The sequence below is a fragment of the Platalea leucorodia genome (assembly GCF_965183815.1).
Source record: "Platalea leucorodia genome assembly, chromosome: 7".
Classification (NCBI taxonomy): domain Eukaryota; kingdom Metazoa; phylum Chordata; class Aves; order Pelecaniformes; family Threskiornithidae; genus Platalea; species Platalea leucorodia.
The window spans coordinates 50,148,983-50,167,343 of record NC_138829.1 but is presented as its reverse complement, the minus strand read 5'-3'; the positions used below and the strand labels follow the sequence as shown (position 1 = coordinate 50,167,343).

At 43.0% G+C, this 18,361-nt stretch overlaps 1 protein-coding gene across 4 annotated transcripts in view; it reads left to right on the top strand.

Moving 5' to 3' along the window:
- Positions 1 to 18,361, top strand: part of PRR5L (proline rich 5 like) — a 46,030-nt gene that overhangs the window by 12,935 nt on the left and 14,734 nt on the right. For all 4 annotated transcript variants that reach the window (XM_082317253.1, XM_082317254.1, XM_082317252.1 and 1 more), the window contains 3 exons: positions 759 to 839; positions 4,310 to 4,358; positions 15,458 to 15,515. In XM_082317253.1, the coding sequence (XP_082173379.1) occupies positions 759 to 839; positions 4,310 to 4,358; positions 15,458 to 15,515 (188 nt within the window). The remainder of the gene's footprint in view (positions 1 to 758; positions 840 to 4,309; positions 4,359 to 15,457; positions 15,516 to 18,361) is intronic.

Below are 18,361 nucleotides of genomic sequence, written 5' to 3'. Positions count from 1 at the left end.
AAAGTAGCCTGGCAAAAACATTGCAGTTTTGTGCCAGGATAGAGAGCTGAGGTCCGTGAAGCATGCAAATGCCATAACTGGCCCACAGAAGGGAATGCCCGTTAAGGGAATGACACGTCCTCTTGTTAGCCATGGCTAGCCTTTAGACCTGCTAAACCATCTTGTATGCTGTCACTTTATGACTTCCTCTGTGCTGGTGACAGAAGCATGAGTTAGAAGATCCTCCAACATCATCTTATAAGCATTAACAGGGCTAGAAGTTGGGTCTGACTGAGGTGATGCTGGCTGCAGACTGTCTTTCAGCACAGCCAGGGTCCTGTCAGACACTGCAGATAGGGTGTTCCTGCTAGCATCGCTGGATAATGTAATGTGATGTGTTTGGCAGATATTGCCAAAAATCTGTGTGTCCTCATAGCAGCTAGCCTGCAGCACACAGCACAGATTCCCTAAACAGTCGTGTTAAAGATATATCTGATGTGAACGTGTTCTTTGTGAACAGTGTCCCTGTAACAACTTTCCCTCACTTACTCTAGGCACCAACTTGAGGTTGGTTCTGTTCTGCCTTCCATGAGAGATGTAGTTAAATAAGAGTGATGATTTCCAGGAGAGAAAGAGTGGAAGTATTTAAGTGCAATTAACCTCTCCACCCCATTATAACCACTCAGCTTTTGGCGGCTAGCTCACGTTGTGCTCTGTGTTAAATCATACTGGTGGCTGTTATTTATGGATGTTGTACTGTCTCATTTCTTTTTTGGCAGTGTTCAAACGGCAGTGATAAATGTGTTCAAAGGGGGAGGCTTGCAGAACAATGAACTTTACACCCTCAATGAAAATATCAGGTAGGTTGCTGAAATACATGAAAAGGGATTTTCGCTGCTGCTTGTTTGGTGTTTGCTTGGTTTTGTTCCCCTACAGAACCACAGTTAGAGCATATTAGTGGGAGGAGCAGGGATCGAAGCAAACTTAAGCACAGCTTTGGGGTTTCAGGCTAACTTACTTCTTTTTTGCTATTGGGTGGAGTGAATGGCATGGGGCACTTGGATAATGTTTCTCTGACTTGTGTGGATGTGTAGCTTTGACAAGGATAGGATGTGTATTGGCTTGGATTATAAGGATTTTGTCCCCTCCTAGGGAGTTTGCCTCTTCTGGCTGCTCTTTACACATTTTTATCAGGGCATTCATGATGGTGGTAACATCTCTTTTCTCAACCCAAGCTTCTCAGAACAGTGGAGTGTTTAAAATGAAAGCAAAACACAGCATTTCATTTAAAAGCTTAATCTTCACATGATAATTGCAGAGCAAGACCTGAAAATATGAACGCTAAAGATAAAAAAACTAAAAACCTAACAAACATTTTCTAACACTGATGCTAGTGATGGTTAAAAGTATCATTTTTTTTTTTAATCAAGTCTCATGATTATCTGTCGTTTCATTCTGATTATTTGGAAACTTTGGTTAGCAATAGATAGGACTGTAGAGTAGATAAAGAACAATTTATTCTTGCCTTGCTTCCAAGTGCTGCTAAGAGGAGTATTGTCAGAGCTCATGGATGTAGTTTGTCCTCTCTCTGTCTTTCCCATCCGTATTAATTCATCATGAATGCTGTCATATAGATCTCCGCTTCTCCTTTTATATGCCGCCCCCATCCCTATTGCATTTTTCCTGAGCGCCGAGATTCAAATAGCAATTTGGGCTAAGCACATACTAAGTAGCAGTTTAAACTACCCCTTTCCCTACTTTCAAAGTAAATGCAACTTGCAGGACACAAGACTCTGTCCTAGTTGGTCTGGTCCCAAAGCTGAAAGTTTAATATAATTCCTTCTGAGAGCTGAGTGAGGGCAGTGTCTCAGGCTTTAATGGCATTTTAGTGTGCTCAGGTCAGAAGTCCTCAAGTTAGGTTTAAGTACTTGGAGCAGTCTTAATTCTCCATGGGATGAGTATTTCTGTACATGAAAAGAAAAACAAGTATCGTAAGACTTTGGAAATACCCTAACCCACAGCCTGTTGGCAGACTTGGGGACTGGCCAGGCTGTTACCTGCCATGGTGGCTGCTTTCCCTCCCCTGTGCAAGGAGGTGCTCCTTCCCATCCTTGCACGGAGGCAGTGCGCTGGGTGGAATAGCCATGTTGCCTGGGCTTGGCCTCAGTGGCTGGACCATGCTGTCTGCATGTTGGTTACTGAATTGGATCTAGACTGTTGAGAGCCAGGCGAAGAACAGGAAATTCTTTGTGAACTGTGTATGCTTTGTAAGCAGTGCTCATGGTGGGAGGGGAAAGGCTCTCTTCCACGGACAGGCACTCCCAGGCAACACTTGGAAGCACTCACCTTGAAATACATGATTAATGTTTCTGCAGGTGCCCTGAGCATTGGTTACATCTCCAAATGTCATCCTCTAAATAGGCCACTTTAGCATTCAAGTAGCTCATTATCGGCTGCCTAAGGAGCAAAGGACATGCATCTGCATGTACGTTTATAGGCACACCTGCAGCCACACATCTGTGACTCTTATTGTAGCTCCCAACACAATGTTAGCTCTGTGTGCGCAAGGTGAATCTCTAGCTTGACACTGGGCAAAAAGCCAGACCCGTCAAACAGCCAACTCTTGTGTGCCATTAGGTCGAGCTGGTGCATTTTCCTTGTTTGTAGTTCTCCATTCAGCTCCTTGGTGGGAGTTAGCAAATGCAGTGTTTTAAGACACTCACAGATTCTGCACAGCACTTAGTTATTTGACAGTGGGAAACGCAGGAGCGTTTTAAAGTAGGACAGTAATGACAGGACCAGAAGACGAGCAGGTGGTAACATTTTGCTCTGGATTGCTGCCACCAAGTTTTTATCTTGCTGTGATTTGATATCATCTCACTGGATACTTTTTTTTTTTACTTCTCTGAAAGTCAGTTGTCACAGCAAGAGGAAATGTAAAAAACGCCATCAGGAGATGGGATTTCAGGAAGCAGGAGGTGACCTGGCCATGATTAGGAGGAGACCCCTCCCTTGGGTTGTCTCTAGGGTGCAAGCCTCCAGTTGCTGGTCTGCCTGTGTGAGGCGAAGTCTTGCCGTGGGCTTGTCAATCAGCTGGTGGAGAGCCCCCTGGATTCTGCCCAAGCCAGTGGAAGAGCTTCTGGCGAACAGGGCCCCAAAGACTTCTCTGGTTTATCAATCTATCTCACAGAAATAGAAATGTGCTTTGAGATGGGCGGGGTGAATATAACCGCTCTGAGAGAGAAAGAGTAAAGGCATGTTGGCATGTGAATAAATGTAGAAGTGTTACAAAATGGTTCGGGAAGAAGGTTGCTGTCAAAATTGACTTTCAGCAAAGATTAGGAAAAAGTGGTGTAGTTTGTTAGTAAGAACCCAGCCTGAGAAGTGGATGGTCCTTGATTCAAATGCCATGTTTGAGCACTCTTGATTATACTTCACATTGAGGAAAAGCAACACTCTTAAAACAGAAAAAAAATGCAGTGTTCTGCAGTGGAAAGTGTTGGCTGCCTTTTAAATTTTAGGCAGAATTTACTGCTACAGAATTTATGCTCACAGTCACTGAAAGCTGAAAGTGCAAATGCTCTGAACTTTGTGTGTTTTTTTAATGCTTCTTCTGATGTAAAACAATCCTGATTTTTATACTGAAGTTTTGAAATATAAATATGTATTAGAATTTAAAACTTTTATCACAGCCTGATTTAAAATCCAACAGATTTTACCAGAAATACTTGTTTAGAGTGTCTTCTGCCTGCATGTATTTAAAATGCATCTTGTTAAATTTCTAGAATTTCTTTCTTGAAAAATAAGCCTTCTTTTTTTTTTTTTTAAATGTGGTAGTCAAGGGGAAGCCGCAGCTTCTGCTTGTGTGTTTACTTCATTGCTCGTCTCCTTATCCTCCCACCTTCTACTTCCAAGAGAAAAGGAAGTACAGCATTAGGGAGATATGCTATTTTCAGTGAAATGAAAGGTGTCTTTGTTTAAACAAAAAGCAGAAAAAATGATTAGTTTCAAACTAAATAACTTTAAATTGTCTCCCCAACTTTCTGTGTATTCAGGGTGGTAAATGTTGTTTTTTTGCTTGTTCTAGGTGTATGGCTTATAAATAGGATACTTCAGGGAAACTGTTTCATTCCTTCATAATTTGAGAATAGCCTTTGTGGGGATTTAAAGAATAGATACCTAAATGTAAAATAAATCTAACTCTGGCCAAAATGACACATTCACATATACTCATGTATCTTTGGTATGACTGGTAGTAAAGTGTGGATATACTTGTAAGAAATGACCAGCAATAGCTGTTACTTCATAGCTGCATTCCTTCTGTCTACAGACGGCTGCTGAAGAGTGAACTTGGATCCTTCATCACAGATTACTTTCAGGTATTACATGATTTGCTTGCTTTTTTTTGAGGTTTGCTCTCTTCAGCTTTTTGGTCTATAAAAAAATTAGGACCCCTTTTTACATGCACATAGCTTACAAGTTTCATTTTTGTTTTGCTACAGAAGATGTTGGAGGTACTGGACCTTTTTAATGTGGGCCATATAGCCTTGGGAGTAATCATATTTATGGGTGTATGTGCTAAATTAAGGATAATCTTTCTTTGCACTTAAGAAAGGCTGCTAGTAGCCTGCCAAGGTCAAGAAGGAATTCACTTGAACTTTTTAAAGATGATGGGATACCTTTTCATATTTTTTTTCACCCTGTTTCTCTAGTATAGAGAATTCAGGAGTAGGTTTTCTGCAACAGGGGCCAGCAAAGGGGAAGAGAAAAGATAACGGCTGGCTGTTTTGGGGGCGGGGGGCAGAGAAGGAAGTCCCTATCAGCAGGAAATCAACCTAGGTACTGTTTGCCTTTTAGTCCCACAAATATAAATGCAACCTGTGAAAAAACAAAAGATGAAGGATGAGGGAAGACAAATGTGAATAAGTGTTATTGCCTTTTACCGATACTGTCCAGATAGACAGAGGTTCAAATGTAACCACATGAAAGTGTGTTGGATGATTTTGAGAGAGCACTGATGGCTTTCAGTGTTGTAAGTTGTTCAGTGTAGTGTTGATTAAAAAAAAGGAGGAGGCTGCTAAGAAGACAAGAGCTTTTTCTTCTCCTTGAGTAAGACAGAGAGGGAGAGAAAATTTCAGTACTTTCTGAAGTGGCTGACGCTTCTGCGTACTGTGCTAACAGCTTAGAAAGGGGAAAAAGAAGACTAGTGTTGTTTCCTATCAGTATTAGATTACATGACTTCTTTAAAAAATCCCCCACGCTGTGCTATCAAGTGAGAAGCAAACCCCTGCCCCAGGGGTAGTCATGTTTCACTTCTTTAGACCCTATCTGCACAAGCTGTTTACTGGAAAGAGGTGGCTGCTGGCGCCGAATGGCGGGACATTTCCTAGACTGTGAGTGGGGTCTGGTGGCAGCCTGGCGGCAAGCCTGTGAGCCCGTAGTGCAAATTGTCTGGTTTAAGTGGAAATCTGCTACTGCTCCTGCTAATTTAAAAACAGGCAAATGAAAGTTTGCGACTAAATATATGTGGCGAATTGAAATTTGAAAGGTCTTGATCAGGTACCCAGGTACTACAGTGTTAGGCATGGTGTGCAAGGCTGGAATAAGCAGAAAATGTCCAGAGGCAACTTCATGCACCCATAAGCCTGAACAGAGCATGGAGATGAGCATGGTCCCGAGGGATGTGAGGTGCTGACGTATGACTGTTAATCTGGTTTTGAAAATTCAGAGTGTACTGAAAGAGGCCTGGGTGGGTTCCAGTGCTGAGTAAGACACAGCTGCATCGTGTCGCTGCGCAAGAGGAGCAAACAACTGCTGGGACCGGATGGCTCCCAGCGCTAGGGTTTGAATGTGTTGTTCTCTTCCACCAGACTGTAAACCTCAAGCCTGTCATAGTAATGCCAGGGCTAGTGGCATTAGCTGACACTCCTTAGATCTTTTAGTAGTAGAGCTGACAACTGAAGAGACTGCTTAGACTACAGCCTGCTCGCTGCTGGAGGCTGGATATCTGTGTTGCATCCCTCTTAGCAAGGGAGCATCTGATCTTGTCCTGGGAAAAGGATCTGATCACCAGCACTGTTTTCTGCAAAAGCAGAAGCAAAAACTGCTCTTTCACCTTAATGGCAGGGCTGTACTACTTCAGCCACAGGCCGTGATCACAATGTAGGTACTCAGCACTGCACTGCTGCTGAGAGAGTGGTGGCCTTTGCCTCAGAGAGCGTACAGTGCAAGGGCTTGGCTGCGCTCACCTCGAGTTTGTTTTTCTGTCAGTCTGTCTGTTCACACTTGTGTAAATACCTCAGTGTATATGTATAGTTCACCTGCAGCTGCTGTTCTCCCACTGAAGCCACTGAGACTCCAATTTAATTTCTGGGATTTTTTTTTTCTCAATGTTAAAAGGAGTAACTTGGCATCTGTCAGACTTAGCCTGAAGTAAAACTCTTGGTGCTGGCAAGCCATAAGACAAACTGTGAGATAAAGGCTATTGTAGGAAATGAGCTTTTTTCCCCACTGTGAGCTAAGATGCAGACTTATTTCTGATTCTAGACTGACAGCACGTGGCAATGATAAAAGTTACCACTCCCTCCTGAATGTCCTTACTCAGAAATCCTCAGGCTGTGGAGCAGGGAAAGACTATTCAGTTGTCTGTGGGTTCAGTTTCACTGCTGATGCCAGCTGATTTATGGCAATACTGCTGCCACCAAGATGAGTAGAGTTGAATCAGACTGCTGATTTGGCTGAAAAACAACCTTGAAAGAAAAAATAAAGTTTTCAACTACTTCCTTTGACTTGTTGTGCTCATCACCTCTGACATGGGGGAGGTGATGGGAGTGGGTCACCAGGATGGAGAGTGGAGTGGAAGTGCATCTTTTGGCAGCAATTTCCTCCTCCGTCTGTTAAAGCCCACTGAAAAGCTATCCCAAGAACCAAGTTTACTGCTCTCTTAGACTGAAATGGACCCTGAAGTATCTGCTCTCCTCTGTAACCAGGCAGTTTTAAATATCCTAGCAGCAATTAGAGCAACTAACTGGATCATGTAATATTTAGATGTGATAAATTGACTTAAATGTTTTCCATTTCTTATGCCACAGCACTTGTAACAGGAGCCATTAAGATAATTTTTAAAATCACATTTTCCATTGTTTTAAGAGTTCTGGCTCTTACATTATGTATATTTTATACACACACACACACACACACTTTTCCTAACCAGTGAATGCTTAAGACTAAAATGGAGCAGAGCTTTTGTAGTGAGACAAACCTACCTTTGTGATCAACTTGATTACTCACAAGTCCTTTTCACCGACACTCATGCAAATTACCAGTTCTTAGCTCCTGAAGTTGCTAAAGGAATGTTTAGGAAATGGATGGGCTTTAGGCAATCTTTCTCTGCTACCAAACCGTCATCATACCAGAGTTACTGAGTCTGGTTTGTATTTGAAAGAGAAATGTAATTCCTGTAAGGGTTTCAGTGGGAACTCAGATGTTTCATTCTGAGGGAGATTTATGTTTATAAATCTGCTCTTTTAGCAACCCTATTATGTATACAAGCCATCTTCTTGGATCAGAGTCTGAGTGTAAATGCCAGATAGTTGAGACTCACAATATTTGCTGCAGATCTGCTTTAAAGCAATGCTTCATGCTCCAGGTTTTCCAGTACTGACTTTGCCCATGAACTGATCCCATAGTTTCCTGCTGTTGAAAAGGGGCACTTTGTATGCACCCCTCTGCTTAGTAACCCAGCAGGGCACCATCTGCTCTCACTGCTGGGTCAGTTCTCTGGTTGTCAGCTGAACCGCAACAGGGAGGAATCCTATGACCATGGAACGTAAGAGGCTGGGATTTGGAGAAACAGGGTGTATTGGCGATTGGGACTTCTCTGAGGCAGCTGTAAGATTTTTCTGATAAGCTCCCTTCATTTTCATGCTGTCTGACCCTCATGGTTGTGGAGAAAATTTTTGAAATATAAAACTAGTGAGTGTTGATAAATTGATGCATTATCTTCCTGATTCTGCAAACAGCCTGAAACAAAACCTTTGGAAAGGATGAACTGTTTCTTTTCACTCTCTGGGGGCTTGTTAATCTTGAAACTCATGGGGGAAAATGGAAATGCTAGCTATTTCACAGCTAACCACTTTAGCAGAACTGCCCGGTTTATGCATGTAACTCCAAACTGTCTCCTCCTGAGACACAGAGACCTGATCCCTTCCCAGGCACTGTAACCTCTCCCAGCACCCACGGGCTGCAAATGCAGAAAGTCAGATGCCCGGAGTTGATGCCTCTCCAGCCTGATGTCCACTGCCTGCGCTGGCAGAGCTGGTAGGTGAGGGTTGGCGAGTGGACTGTATTTCCTCATTTAATCCAATGAGAGCTTTGATGTCTTAAAACCAGAAGCGAAGCTGTTACATAATTTCTAGCCTGCTGCAGTGGAGAGCTGTGGGAGGTGACAAGTCCTGACTCAGAATTAAGCCTGGCTTTCTATTTGTATGCAAAACCATAGAAACTGCAACGTGCGAGCACCCATGTTGCTAGGGTGTCAAGCAAAGTAAAAATAGCAAGATGATAATGGATAGCTGCAAAAGTAAGCAGCAGCAGCGACGAGGCAAGCCTGGATCCAAGCCAAAATTGATTTTGTCTTCTCCCTTTAAAGCGGTCAAAATTGGGACTGGTGAACCTTCCTGTGGTCAGAGTCCCTCTCGCTGTAGGTTAGCCGGCTACGCAAGGCAGCTGCAGTGGTAGGGGGAAGCATGCATTCCCCCCTCTACTGTAGCACCATAAAGCTTTTGCTTAAGTCCCCGCTGCATGTCTTTCTGGGACTCCAGCATATCCAGCATCTCTCGTGATGCTTGCTCTCCTTTGAAAGGCTGCTTTGTAAAGCCATGCTAACAGCTGAAAATGCCATGTGTCCCTCTCTCCTGCTTAGTCAAATTGAAAAACCTGATGCGTGTGACATTTCTTTCCTTGGTGCCAGGTTTCTACTTTTACCTGTTTTGCAGCAAGGCAAAGAAATAGTTGTGTGGGTCATTGGAGTGATGGTTATTGCTGGATAAAGGCAGTGCTAGCTCTTCTCTGGCCAAGTGCTGTCTCATCCCTGCTGCCAGGGGCTGCAGCAGCTTGGCCACTGCACAAGGGGAGAGAATTCACACTTGTGTGATTTGCAAAGCTCAGCCGTATGTCTGCAATACCCTTTCAGGTCAAGCTGGTCTTCATTATTGTATTTCTCTCCTTGCTGGCTGGGAATCCCTGTTCATGCAGGTCTGCTAATTATTTCTGCTTCAACTGGCACTTTCTAGGACTGAGCTTTCATGGAGCAGCTCCAGAGACTCCATAGCAACTGCCCAGCTTCGTTATCACAGATGGGGTCACCCAGCAGCTCAGCCCCGTTACTGCGAGCCAAGCAGAGGACCTAGTCCTGGGTGCAGCAGCAGCAGGGACACCTTCTTGCAGGCCCTGCATCAGCTCCATAGATGTGTGTGATTCACTTGAAATGGTGCCTGGTTGCTACCGCTCAAAGTGTAGCGTGGGATGGCATGCCATGCACTGGCTAGGCAGGGTTTCCACCTGGAGCAGTGACTCGCCAGTGCAGAGCTGGGAGGCCTGGCCGCGGGATTTTCCCATACCTGCTGCCTCTCTGGCGCATTGTGGTCTAGATCATAGCAGTGCAGCCTACTCGGTCTGCCTGGTCTGCTCGCCTTCTTACTCTCCCTGCCTCACTTTCTCTCTTTAAGTGGGCTTTTTTTTAATCTTTTTTGAACAAAGCTGTCTCTAGAAGAGTCATTTTAGGATGTGATTTCATATTTATCTTGCAATTTGTTCTCTATGTAGGATCAAAATGATCTCTCTGCTTCTATCACTATTTCACCTCTTTCTAGAGGAAAAAAAAGGACAGGGGGGATGCTCCAGGTATGAGATGCTGCAGCTCACACAGATTTGCATCTTGTAAAACACTGCCAAGAAGTAGGTAGGTGTTGTGCAACTGGCAATAACTTTGTAGAAAATACTTGCCAAGTAAGTTTGGGTGATGCTTTTTTTTCTCAAATTAACATCAGATTAGCCAAGAAACAGTGGCTATGCACTTGTAGAGCCTGTAAAAGTGTGGTTTAACACTAGAACACAAAGCCTCCATTGGCTAGAAGAGGGGGCTGCATTTAAGAAATGCTGTAATGTGTAAAAGAAAAACTGATTTTTTCACCCAGCAAAATGGGGTCAATTATTTTGAGTTTGCTTTGGGTCAGTTTACTCCTGTTCCAAGCTTATGTTTCTGTTTAATGAGCTAGTATTAATTTGTTAATTTCAATGTGGCTTTTTAAAGGCATACTGGCCATGGTAGGCTTGGAGACATGAAAGGAAAACAAAATTTGTCCATAATTAAATGGGTGTTCATGTAAACTTCCCCCCCCCCGCCCATGGACAGTGGCTTATTGGGAAATAGTAATATTTTTTGATTACTTACTTAAAGGCTTTCTCTTAGCTGCACTTCTTGGTGGTATACCTGAAACAGCTATTGTGGTTTTCTGCACTGAGAAAAGTAGGGAGGTTTCAACCTGTGAGATTTTACAAGCTCACTTCTATCTATCTATCATCTGCTGCAAAACATCTCTCTCCAAATTTCTCGACTGCATATACATGTAGGGGGTTAACTCCGGGCTTTGTTTCTATTTCCAACTTTTTCAAATAAATGCAACCTTCAAGTTCACTTCGTGTGAGTCTTTATCTGGTCTTGCTTGCAAATAAAAGCTTTATCTTTCCTATTAGCTCTGTGCCTCTGCGTTGCCTCTGGCAACCAGGAATAAAGCAGTAAAATGAGACTTGTAATCTAGACAAGGTCTGATACAGACCTCTGCTGCGGCTGCATTTATTAGATTGTATTGATTTGTCAGCAAACCCTGTAGGGTTTTTTAATGAAAATTTACCTGTGTGGCTTGATCTGAGGGGGTAATGTTCAGATTGAATGCATTTCTAAGCCTGTGACTTTAGCAGAAAAGACAGATAAGTAAAATTTCCAGATATTTTTAAGATGAGGAGAAGGGCAATGAAGTGTGGTGGTTGTTTTTTGTTTTGTTTTGGTTTGTTTGTTTTTTTTTTTTTTTTTAAAAGCCTCTCTCTTCCACAGGAAAAGGGAAAATTTGAGAGGATAATTGAAACTTCTGTAGTAACTATATGGAGCTAAGCTTTTTTTTTAGAAACCTAAAGAATGATATGATGTAATCTATTTAGCACATGGAATTACTGATAATACATTCATAAAAGCATTATAAATTCTTTACTACAGGGTAATGGCTAATATATCTATTTTTAATAGATAGAACTGTGCTGCCCATAAAGGTGTAGAATTGTGTATTTTGTTTGCTGACATAGCTGTAAAATACAAAAAAAAATCTCTGAAAGTAGAAAGCGTCAATATTACTAACTTATAAGCAAAGTAGCTGGAAAACTGTATCCACAGTGCTCAGGAAGCGTATGTAAATTGAAACCTGATGTTCTAGTGCAGATAGAGACGGAATTCATATTTCTTGAGAGAAACAGAAGCATATAAGCATGACACCCTCATATATATACATATATATATGTATGTACTTTTTAATTATATAGTAGTTTAAAATGACAGAGTATTAAAGACCAGCTGTAAATTTTCCCTGCAATATATGAGAGGTAATTACCATGAGCTATAGGTTGAAAAATAAAGAATTGAAGTACTTTATTAACAACCTGAAAGCATTTGGAAGGATTAAAGTGCAGCATCACTCCAAACATATTGTCTTATTGTTCAGGCAGAAAAATACTTACAGTGTAAGTGGGTTTCACTTCTTTTTCCCCTCATAATTTTTTCCATTCCAGATTTCTTCCTCCCTCCTTTTTCACATTGTTTTTTCCTGGAAAGTCTTTTTTTGTTGTTATTGTTGTCCAGAGCCTGACATGTGTAGTCATTTATTTCTGCTGAATAAATCTAAAATTTGAGTAGAGATCCCAACAACTTAATATTTCCCTCCAAAGCCTATATTTCTGCTAGAGAATCTTTGCAAAATAGTCACCTTCCGTTAGTTGATAACAATGTTTGGAAACGTTGCAATTTTTTTTCATTGTGTGAACGTATTTATCCAACTTGCTAATTGCTGTTGTCTTTGCCCAGGTGAAAAGTGCCTCCCAGGCATGTTTTCTTTGCAGCTTATCCATCCTTTGGCAGCCCTGTTCCTCCTGCACTCTGCTGGGAGCTCTGGCTTTCTCTTTCTCTCAACCCTAACACTCATCCTAACTGAGTGACACCCTAACTGAGGAGTGACAAAGCCTCCCAGCCATTAAAAATTTCTCACTGACAAGTTCCCTTTGCTCCCTGCAGCTTCCTTTGGCAGCCCTTTGTCACATTGGTGATAATGAATAAATCAGAAAATAGGCTTCTGCAGGAAAAAAAATTAAATTGTTTTATTGGGGGGAATTCGAGAGGCCAAAAAACTGCAGAAAGTGTACTTTTTTTCAGAATAAATTTATGGCTTTTTGGCTAAAACTGAGTAAGCTGTTGTAATCAGGGTGAGATGCCACAGGTCATGGAGGTGGTGTGAGCCGCCAGGCCCTCGGCAGTGCATGTCCTGCTGGAGGTCCCTCCGCTCCTGATAACCCAGGTGGGCACCAGTGGTGTGGAAGGAGTCAGCAAAGACCAAAGCATACCCTCCTAAACTGACAGCCGTGCACTACGTGAGGCCTAGAAGCAGCTGCTTTGCTGTCTGCAGTGTTGCCAGAGAGCTCTGCTTTTTACCTGTTGGCATTCACAGCTTTTCAACTGCAGTTAATGAGAGTCATTCGTACGCTGTTTGTGAGCAGGTTCAGAAGGTCACATGCAAAAGTACTTTGGGTTCCTGTCTCCACATGGTCACCGGTGTGCAGAATAGCAATTTTAGCATGTTCCTGTGACAAACAGGACTGTTCAAGTTAGCTCTGATTCCTGTGTTGAAATTCCTAGGATTGGTTAATAGTAGAGTATTGAAATTTGTTTATAGTTTGACTGTACTGCATGGATAGGATTGCTTTTGCACTCTGCTAGAGCTAATAAAGGTCAAAGTCTTGTGACTTGGATGGGTCGTTCAAATCATATAGTTTCATCCCATGCGTTGCTCCTAAAATGCTCTGGTTTTGTTGTGTAACTAATTTAAAACGAACCTAAATTCTACATTATTTTGGGAATAAGACCATACTAAATATTTTTGGGTTTGAATTCTGAAAAAAAAGCTACCTGCTAGCAGGGCCAAATTACCTTAATTACAAGCATGACCATTAATTATTTTTCCTTTGTATGCACTATACAATATTTAACCATTATTGCTACTAACAGAGCTTACCACTGGTGAATTGGATGGCCATTCCTCCTTATGTCATGACTGAACTCTGGATACACATTACAGGATGCAGGTTTTTTTTTTTTAAAGCAGTATCTCAAAAGTACTTACATCTGGCTCATTTAAGACAAGTAAGCCATTGTAGCAAAACATGAGTTAATGTTTTAATGTGGATGAAGTAGCCATGAGATGGGATAGCAGCCAAGGAAAGGTACCCGTTTCCTCTCTGTTGTATTCCATCACACTTCTTTCACACCATGAACAAGACAATCTCCATACAGTCTTGTCTTGTCTTGAGATGAAACTTTTAATGGAAGTTCCCCCTACTACCAATAGCATGTGAGGCGACTGGTGAGCTTATATGGCTTGTTCTTTGTTCCAGGCCCTTTTTGCTGAAATCTTGACAAAGATGCCAATGAAAAAAATTCTCTCTGGTATTGCAGTGGTACCCAGCCCCAAAGGGTCTCAGAGCTTGCCTTGCATGAGGTGAGATTTGAAAGCAAAAGAAGTTTCTTGAATTCAGCCCCTGATTTTATTAATTTCAGTATTTTCCTACCTGACAGCTTTTTGAATATAAATTCTCCACCAGGACAATGCATCCAGAGATGTTTCCTTACTGATGGGGATGTATGGTGGTCTCTTCAATCCCTCAGCCTCAACCTACTTGCAAAAGACTTCTGGAGTCTGTTTGCTTAGATGCTATTTAAGGAAGAGCCCTTTCGTTTCTACACATTTCAAAGATGTCTGATGCTAACAAGTAGGACTCTCGAATGGCAAGTTTTTCTTTTGTTCTGGAAAGTGAAGTACAAGTACAAGCGGAGAATGTCACAGAGCAACGTTTCATTCTTTTTATTCCCTTCAACAATACCCCAGTTTAGTATTGCTTCTTGTTGTAGGGAGGATGCAGAGGTGTGCTGCTCTCTTTGCTTAGGGTGGCTTACATGGTTATCTGCTTGTGTGTGGCATGAATGAGCCAGCCTGGTATATGGTTACAGGAGGCAGGTCTGTCATCCAGAACAACAGTGCAAGGGCAGGTGTGCACTACGGCAGCTCATCAGGAGGCCATGGTGGTCTCCAGGCAGTGGTGTAATGGCAGTGGGAGTGAAAAAAGATGTGCCTTGCTCCTCAGCTGATGGAAGGTTGAAAGGTGCAACTTTGACCTGGTTACCTGTTAAAAACAAAAGCTGGAGGATGAACATGAAAGAGAGAGAGAGATACTGAGGTCTCTGAATATTGTGTGCTACTCTGGTATTGAATCCTTTCAGGGGGATGGAAGGCTTTGTTCTCTGTCAATATGATCTCTATGGTAGGACTGAACTTTTTAGGATGCAGTAATAGTGTGCTGTGGTGATAGCAGCTCCTTTCTCTGGGATTCTCAAAGCTTTTCAGAATAACTGATTCTCCTAGTGCTGTTGGGAGAATAAAAAGGTAGGTGGTGTTTTTGCACCATTCTTATGTTTGGGGAAATGGGAGCAGAAAGCTTGTCAGATATTTAGATGTCCTGAACTGCAAACAGGCACATCGATATCTTGATCTGTCTGGTCCGTGATAGTTAAGTTTATCTGGAAAGACTAACTCCTGCCACTTCTTCTGCAGCTTGAGACTGCATACTGGGATGATCCAACTGCTCAATATAGCAAAAAAGATAGCCTCATAGAAAGAGAATAGGTAGGAATAGAGAAGTAAGGGTTTGGGAGATGAACTGGCTTACTGTGCAGCCAGGCAAGCACTGAGCTAGTGCAAAGGAAGAAGAGAGTGGGACGTTTTGGTAGCAGCTGGCCCTTTGATCACCTCCATCATATGGCTGAGGTATATCTTATGTGGCTGCACTCATGCTAAGAACCGTTTTATTTTCTTGACTCCCTCCCTGTGACCCAGGACAGGTCCTTCATTCCCACTTCTGGCAAGTGTTTCAACTATCTGCTGTCTGTTGTGTTCTCATGTCTGGCTGAATAAGAGGGGGTTAATGAATGTACAGCACTCATAGTGAGACCAGGTCTGGTGACGGTGCTGGGAGAAAGTACTATGATATGACTGATCTTTAGATAACTGCATGCAAAGTGGACAACATCTGAAAAAAAATCATTCTTCCATGTTTATTTGAAATCTCAGAAAAAACAAATGCATGTCTCTCTCTTCTCTCTTGGCAGAACCAGCTCCTTGTGAAAGGCTTGCTGTTTATAGAGGAGAAGGTTAAGCTGTGTGAAGGCAAGTATAGTAAGAAACCCATGTTGGAAGGGAGTTGTGCTTTGACGTTTGGTCAGACAAGATGATTTGCATGTCTGGAAAGCGTACAGCCCTTTCTGGTAATGTTGTAGGGTGTCACACAACTTCTCAGGAGTCAGGTTGCGCTGCAGCCCTTGTGAGGCTTAAGGGATGGTGGGCTGTTTGAATAGCCACGAAGCTGCAACACTCCCACCAGCCACATCTTCATTGCCAGAGCAGGAACGTGAGTCTTGTGTGGCAGTTGAACCTGGGCTTAAAGCAGTTCTGGGCTGCACATGGATCCTGTTGCAAAAGTGCTGAGAGCTGCCTTGTGCCTTTTATTTCTCAATGTGATTCACAGCTCAATGTAAGCACAATTTTGGTTACTGTGTCATGCTTTTGAGAGCTGAACTAACAGGCTTTGTGTGAATTTAAAGAAAAAACAGTCACTTGGGTGGGAATGAAATCCTTCAGGAAAGAAGTTGATCACACATGAAGTTCTGTTCAAACCACTGGGGTACACATGCTCGCTACCGCAGAGCCTGTGGATGAAGGCCAGTGTGGTGCAGCAACTCTCAATGCTGGATGTGTGGGGAGTTAGTCACTTTTATTAACAGTTTGCTCAAGCAGAGCAAGCTGTCTAGAGCACGTCTTTATTCAAAACTAGGCTGCCGTTTGATTTGACCCAGTTTTGTAGCCTATAGAGAAGATCCCTTGCTAATCACCAGCCTGCTGTATCTGGGTCATTAAATGCCAATAGATACTTATAATCTTGCATCATTGTTGGTGCTGGATTCCTCTGCACCGTTCTTCACCAAGTGACTTCACCCAGCCAGCGGGCTGTAGGACTCATACCCTGAAGGAGCTGTGCAGTTGCCAGCCTCCTGCTTGGTGCACGCTTCTTCGGCCCTGGTCCTGTAAGGGAGGAAAAAAGGCAGACTCGTGCATTTTCCCGAATGTGGGTACCTGCCCTGTCACTGCCAGCTCTTCAGAATGGGAGTTGTGCAGCTTATCATAGGTTTTGTTTTCTGTATTCATATGAAACTATTCCAATGCCTGTTTTATCATTATGGAGTTCCAGTCTGTAATAAACTGAGAGCTGCCCATGAGTAGTTTGCAACTGCTCAAGTAGTTTGGGTAAGATGAAGTTTCTCAGGCAGACAGCAAACCCTCTTCCTATGCCTCATTTTTTTGTTTCCAGTTTGAAGCAACACTGGAGCCACTTTGCCTGTGCAGGCTGGCATCTCTGCAGGAGATGACTCACGGGCACCTTCCTTTCATAATGTGTAGGCTTGTTGCAGGTCTTGTGGTCACAGCAACAAGAACTTCTTGTACATGCTTCTCAGTTAGCTCTGTCTTCCTGGAAAATTTCTACTGTCCCAGTACTCAGAGATGGAATAATGTTCCTGCTGCAGGGCATGGCAATGTTTTACTGTGTCTGTTTTTCAAATCACAACCTCTTATTTTAACGTGATTTTTCTTTATACAGTCTGTCAGAACCTCTTTCAATGCCTGTAGGATTTATGATTTCTTGAAGAAACAAACCATTCCCCCTTCCCCTTCAGAAGGAGAAGTGATCTATGGCATTTCATTCTGGCTCCACATACCAAAGCGTTGCAGTCCTGGGGAGGAGGCAGAGGAAGGAAAAATTTAAACATTCAATTAGTCTGTTTCCTGTTGTCTTTTTCACTTACAGTTGGCAGTTTCTGGTAATGGGTAGCTGTTATGGGGGTGTTGGGTATGTGCTCGTCTGCCTGCAGTTCCATTTTTGAAGCTGGCGTCATACCTAACACAGTGAAGCCTTCCTCTGAACCCTCCTGCGGTCGTCGGTGGGCTCTCTGCTCGAAAGGAAACATCTGCAGGATCTGTTCCTGCTCACTCTCTGGCCATGTCCTAAGCAGCACAACCCATGGGCAAGCACAGTGAGGGCCCGTGTGGAAGTCTCCAGATGGGGAAAGCACTTCAGTACACAGTAATAAGGCTCCTTTGAGTTGCAATTTTATGTGTGTTCCAGTTCCTCATGTAGGGCCTTTAGGCTGAGTCACCTTGAGGCTGAGCCTTCAAAGCTGTCTTGAGCAGCTGTCTTCCATTACTGCTCCTTGAGTCTTGACTGCTTGTGAGCTCCAGCTGAGGCTCCGTGGAAGCTATCCTGGAAAATCCTTTTGGCAGAGACTTGTGTTATTAAACCTGGGTCTGTATTTGCACCTGAAATATCTGGGGAATGTATCTAAAACTTGAAAAAAAATTGCAAACCTTTGGCCTTTGGGATGGGAAAAATCTCCTAAAAAACTTAGAAGCTTTGGGCCCAAATGCTGAGGAACACGCAGCTCTACAGAGCCTATGAGCATAATTTAAAATGTCTATTCAAATGATTATGTTCAGTAAAGCATTTTTTGTTAATAATAGGCTTTTGACCACAGTTGTATTCCTGTTATGGGAATCATGAGTTGCATAACTTAGCCTGCCTTCATTTTAAATACCCACGTACATTTGGTGATGTTTGAGTAGGAGTCACATGAGGAGTGGCCACAAGTAGATTTAATTCAGGAACCGTCCCAAATGCCACATTTGAGAGGAGCACCATGGCTGCGCTTGGGAGTGGGGGGATGCCAGAGGAGGCTCAGCTCTTGTCAATGGTCTCCCTGACTCAGTTGCTGCAGCTGCTGGTTTTCAGATTCAGCTGCTAATGTGCGGTCATGCTCCCATGCTAGTTGACCATGCTGACTGTGAGCTGTGAGGTTACACAATCCTTTGCTGTGCAGTTAAAGCCTCTGGTTGAAGAATGGCTTGCTCTTTTGTTGGAATTGGTCTCATGTTTGGCACAGAGCTGTCTTTGCAGTAAGCAACAT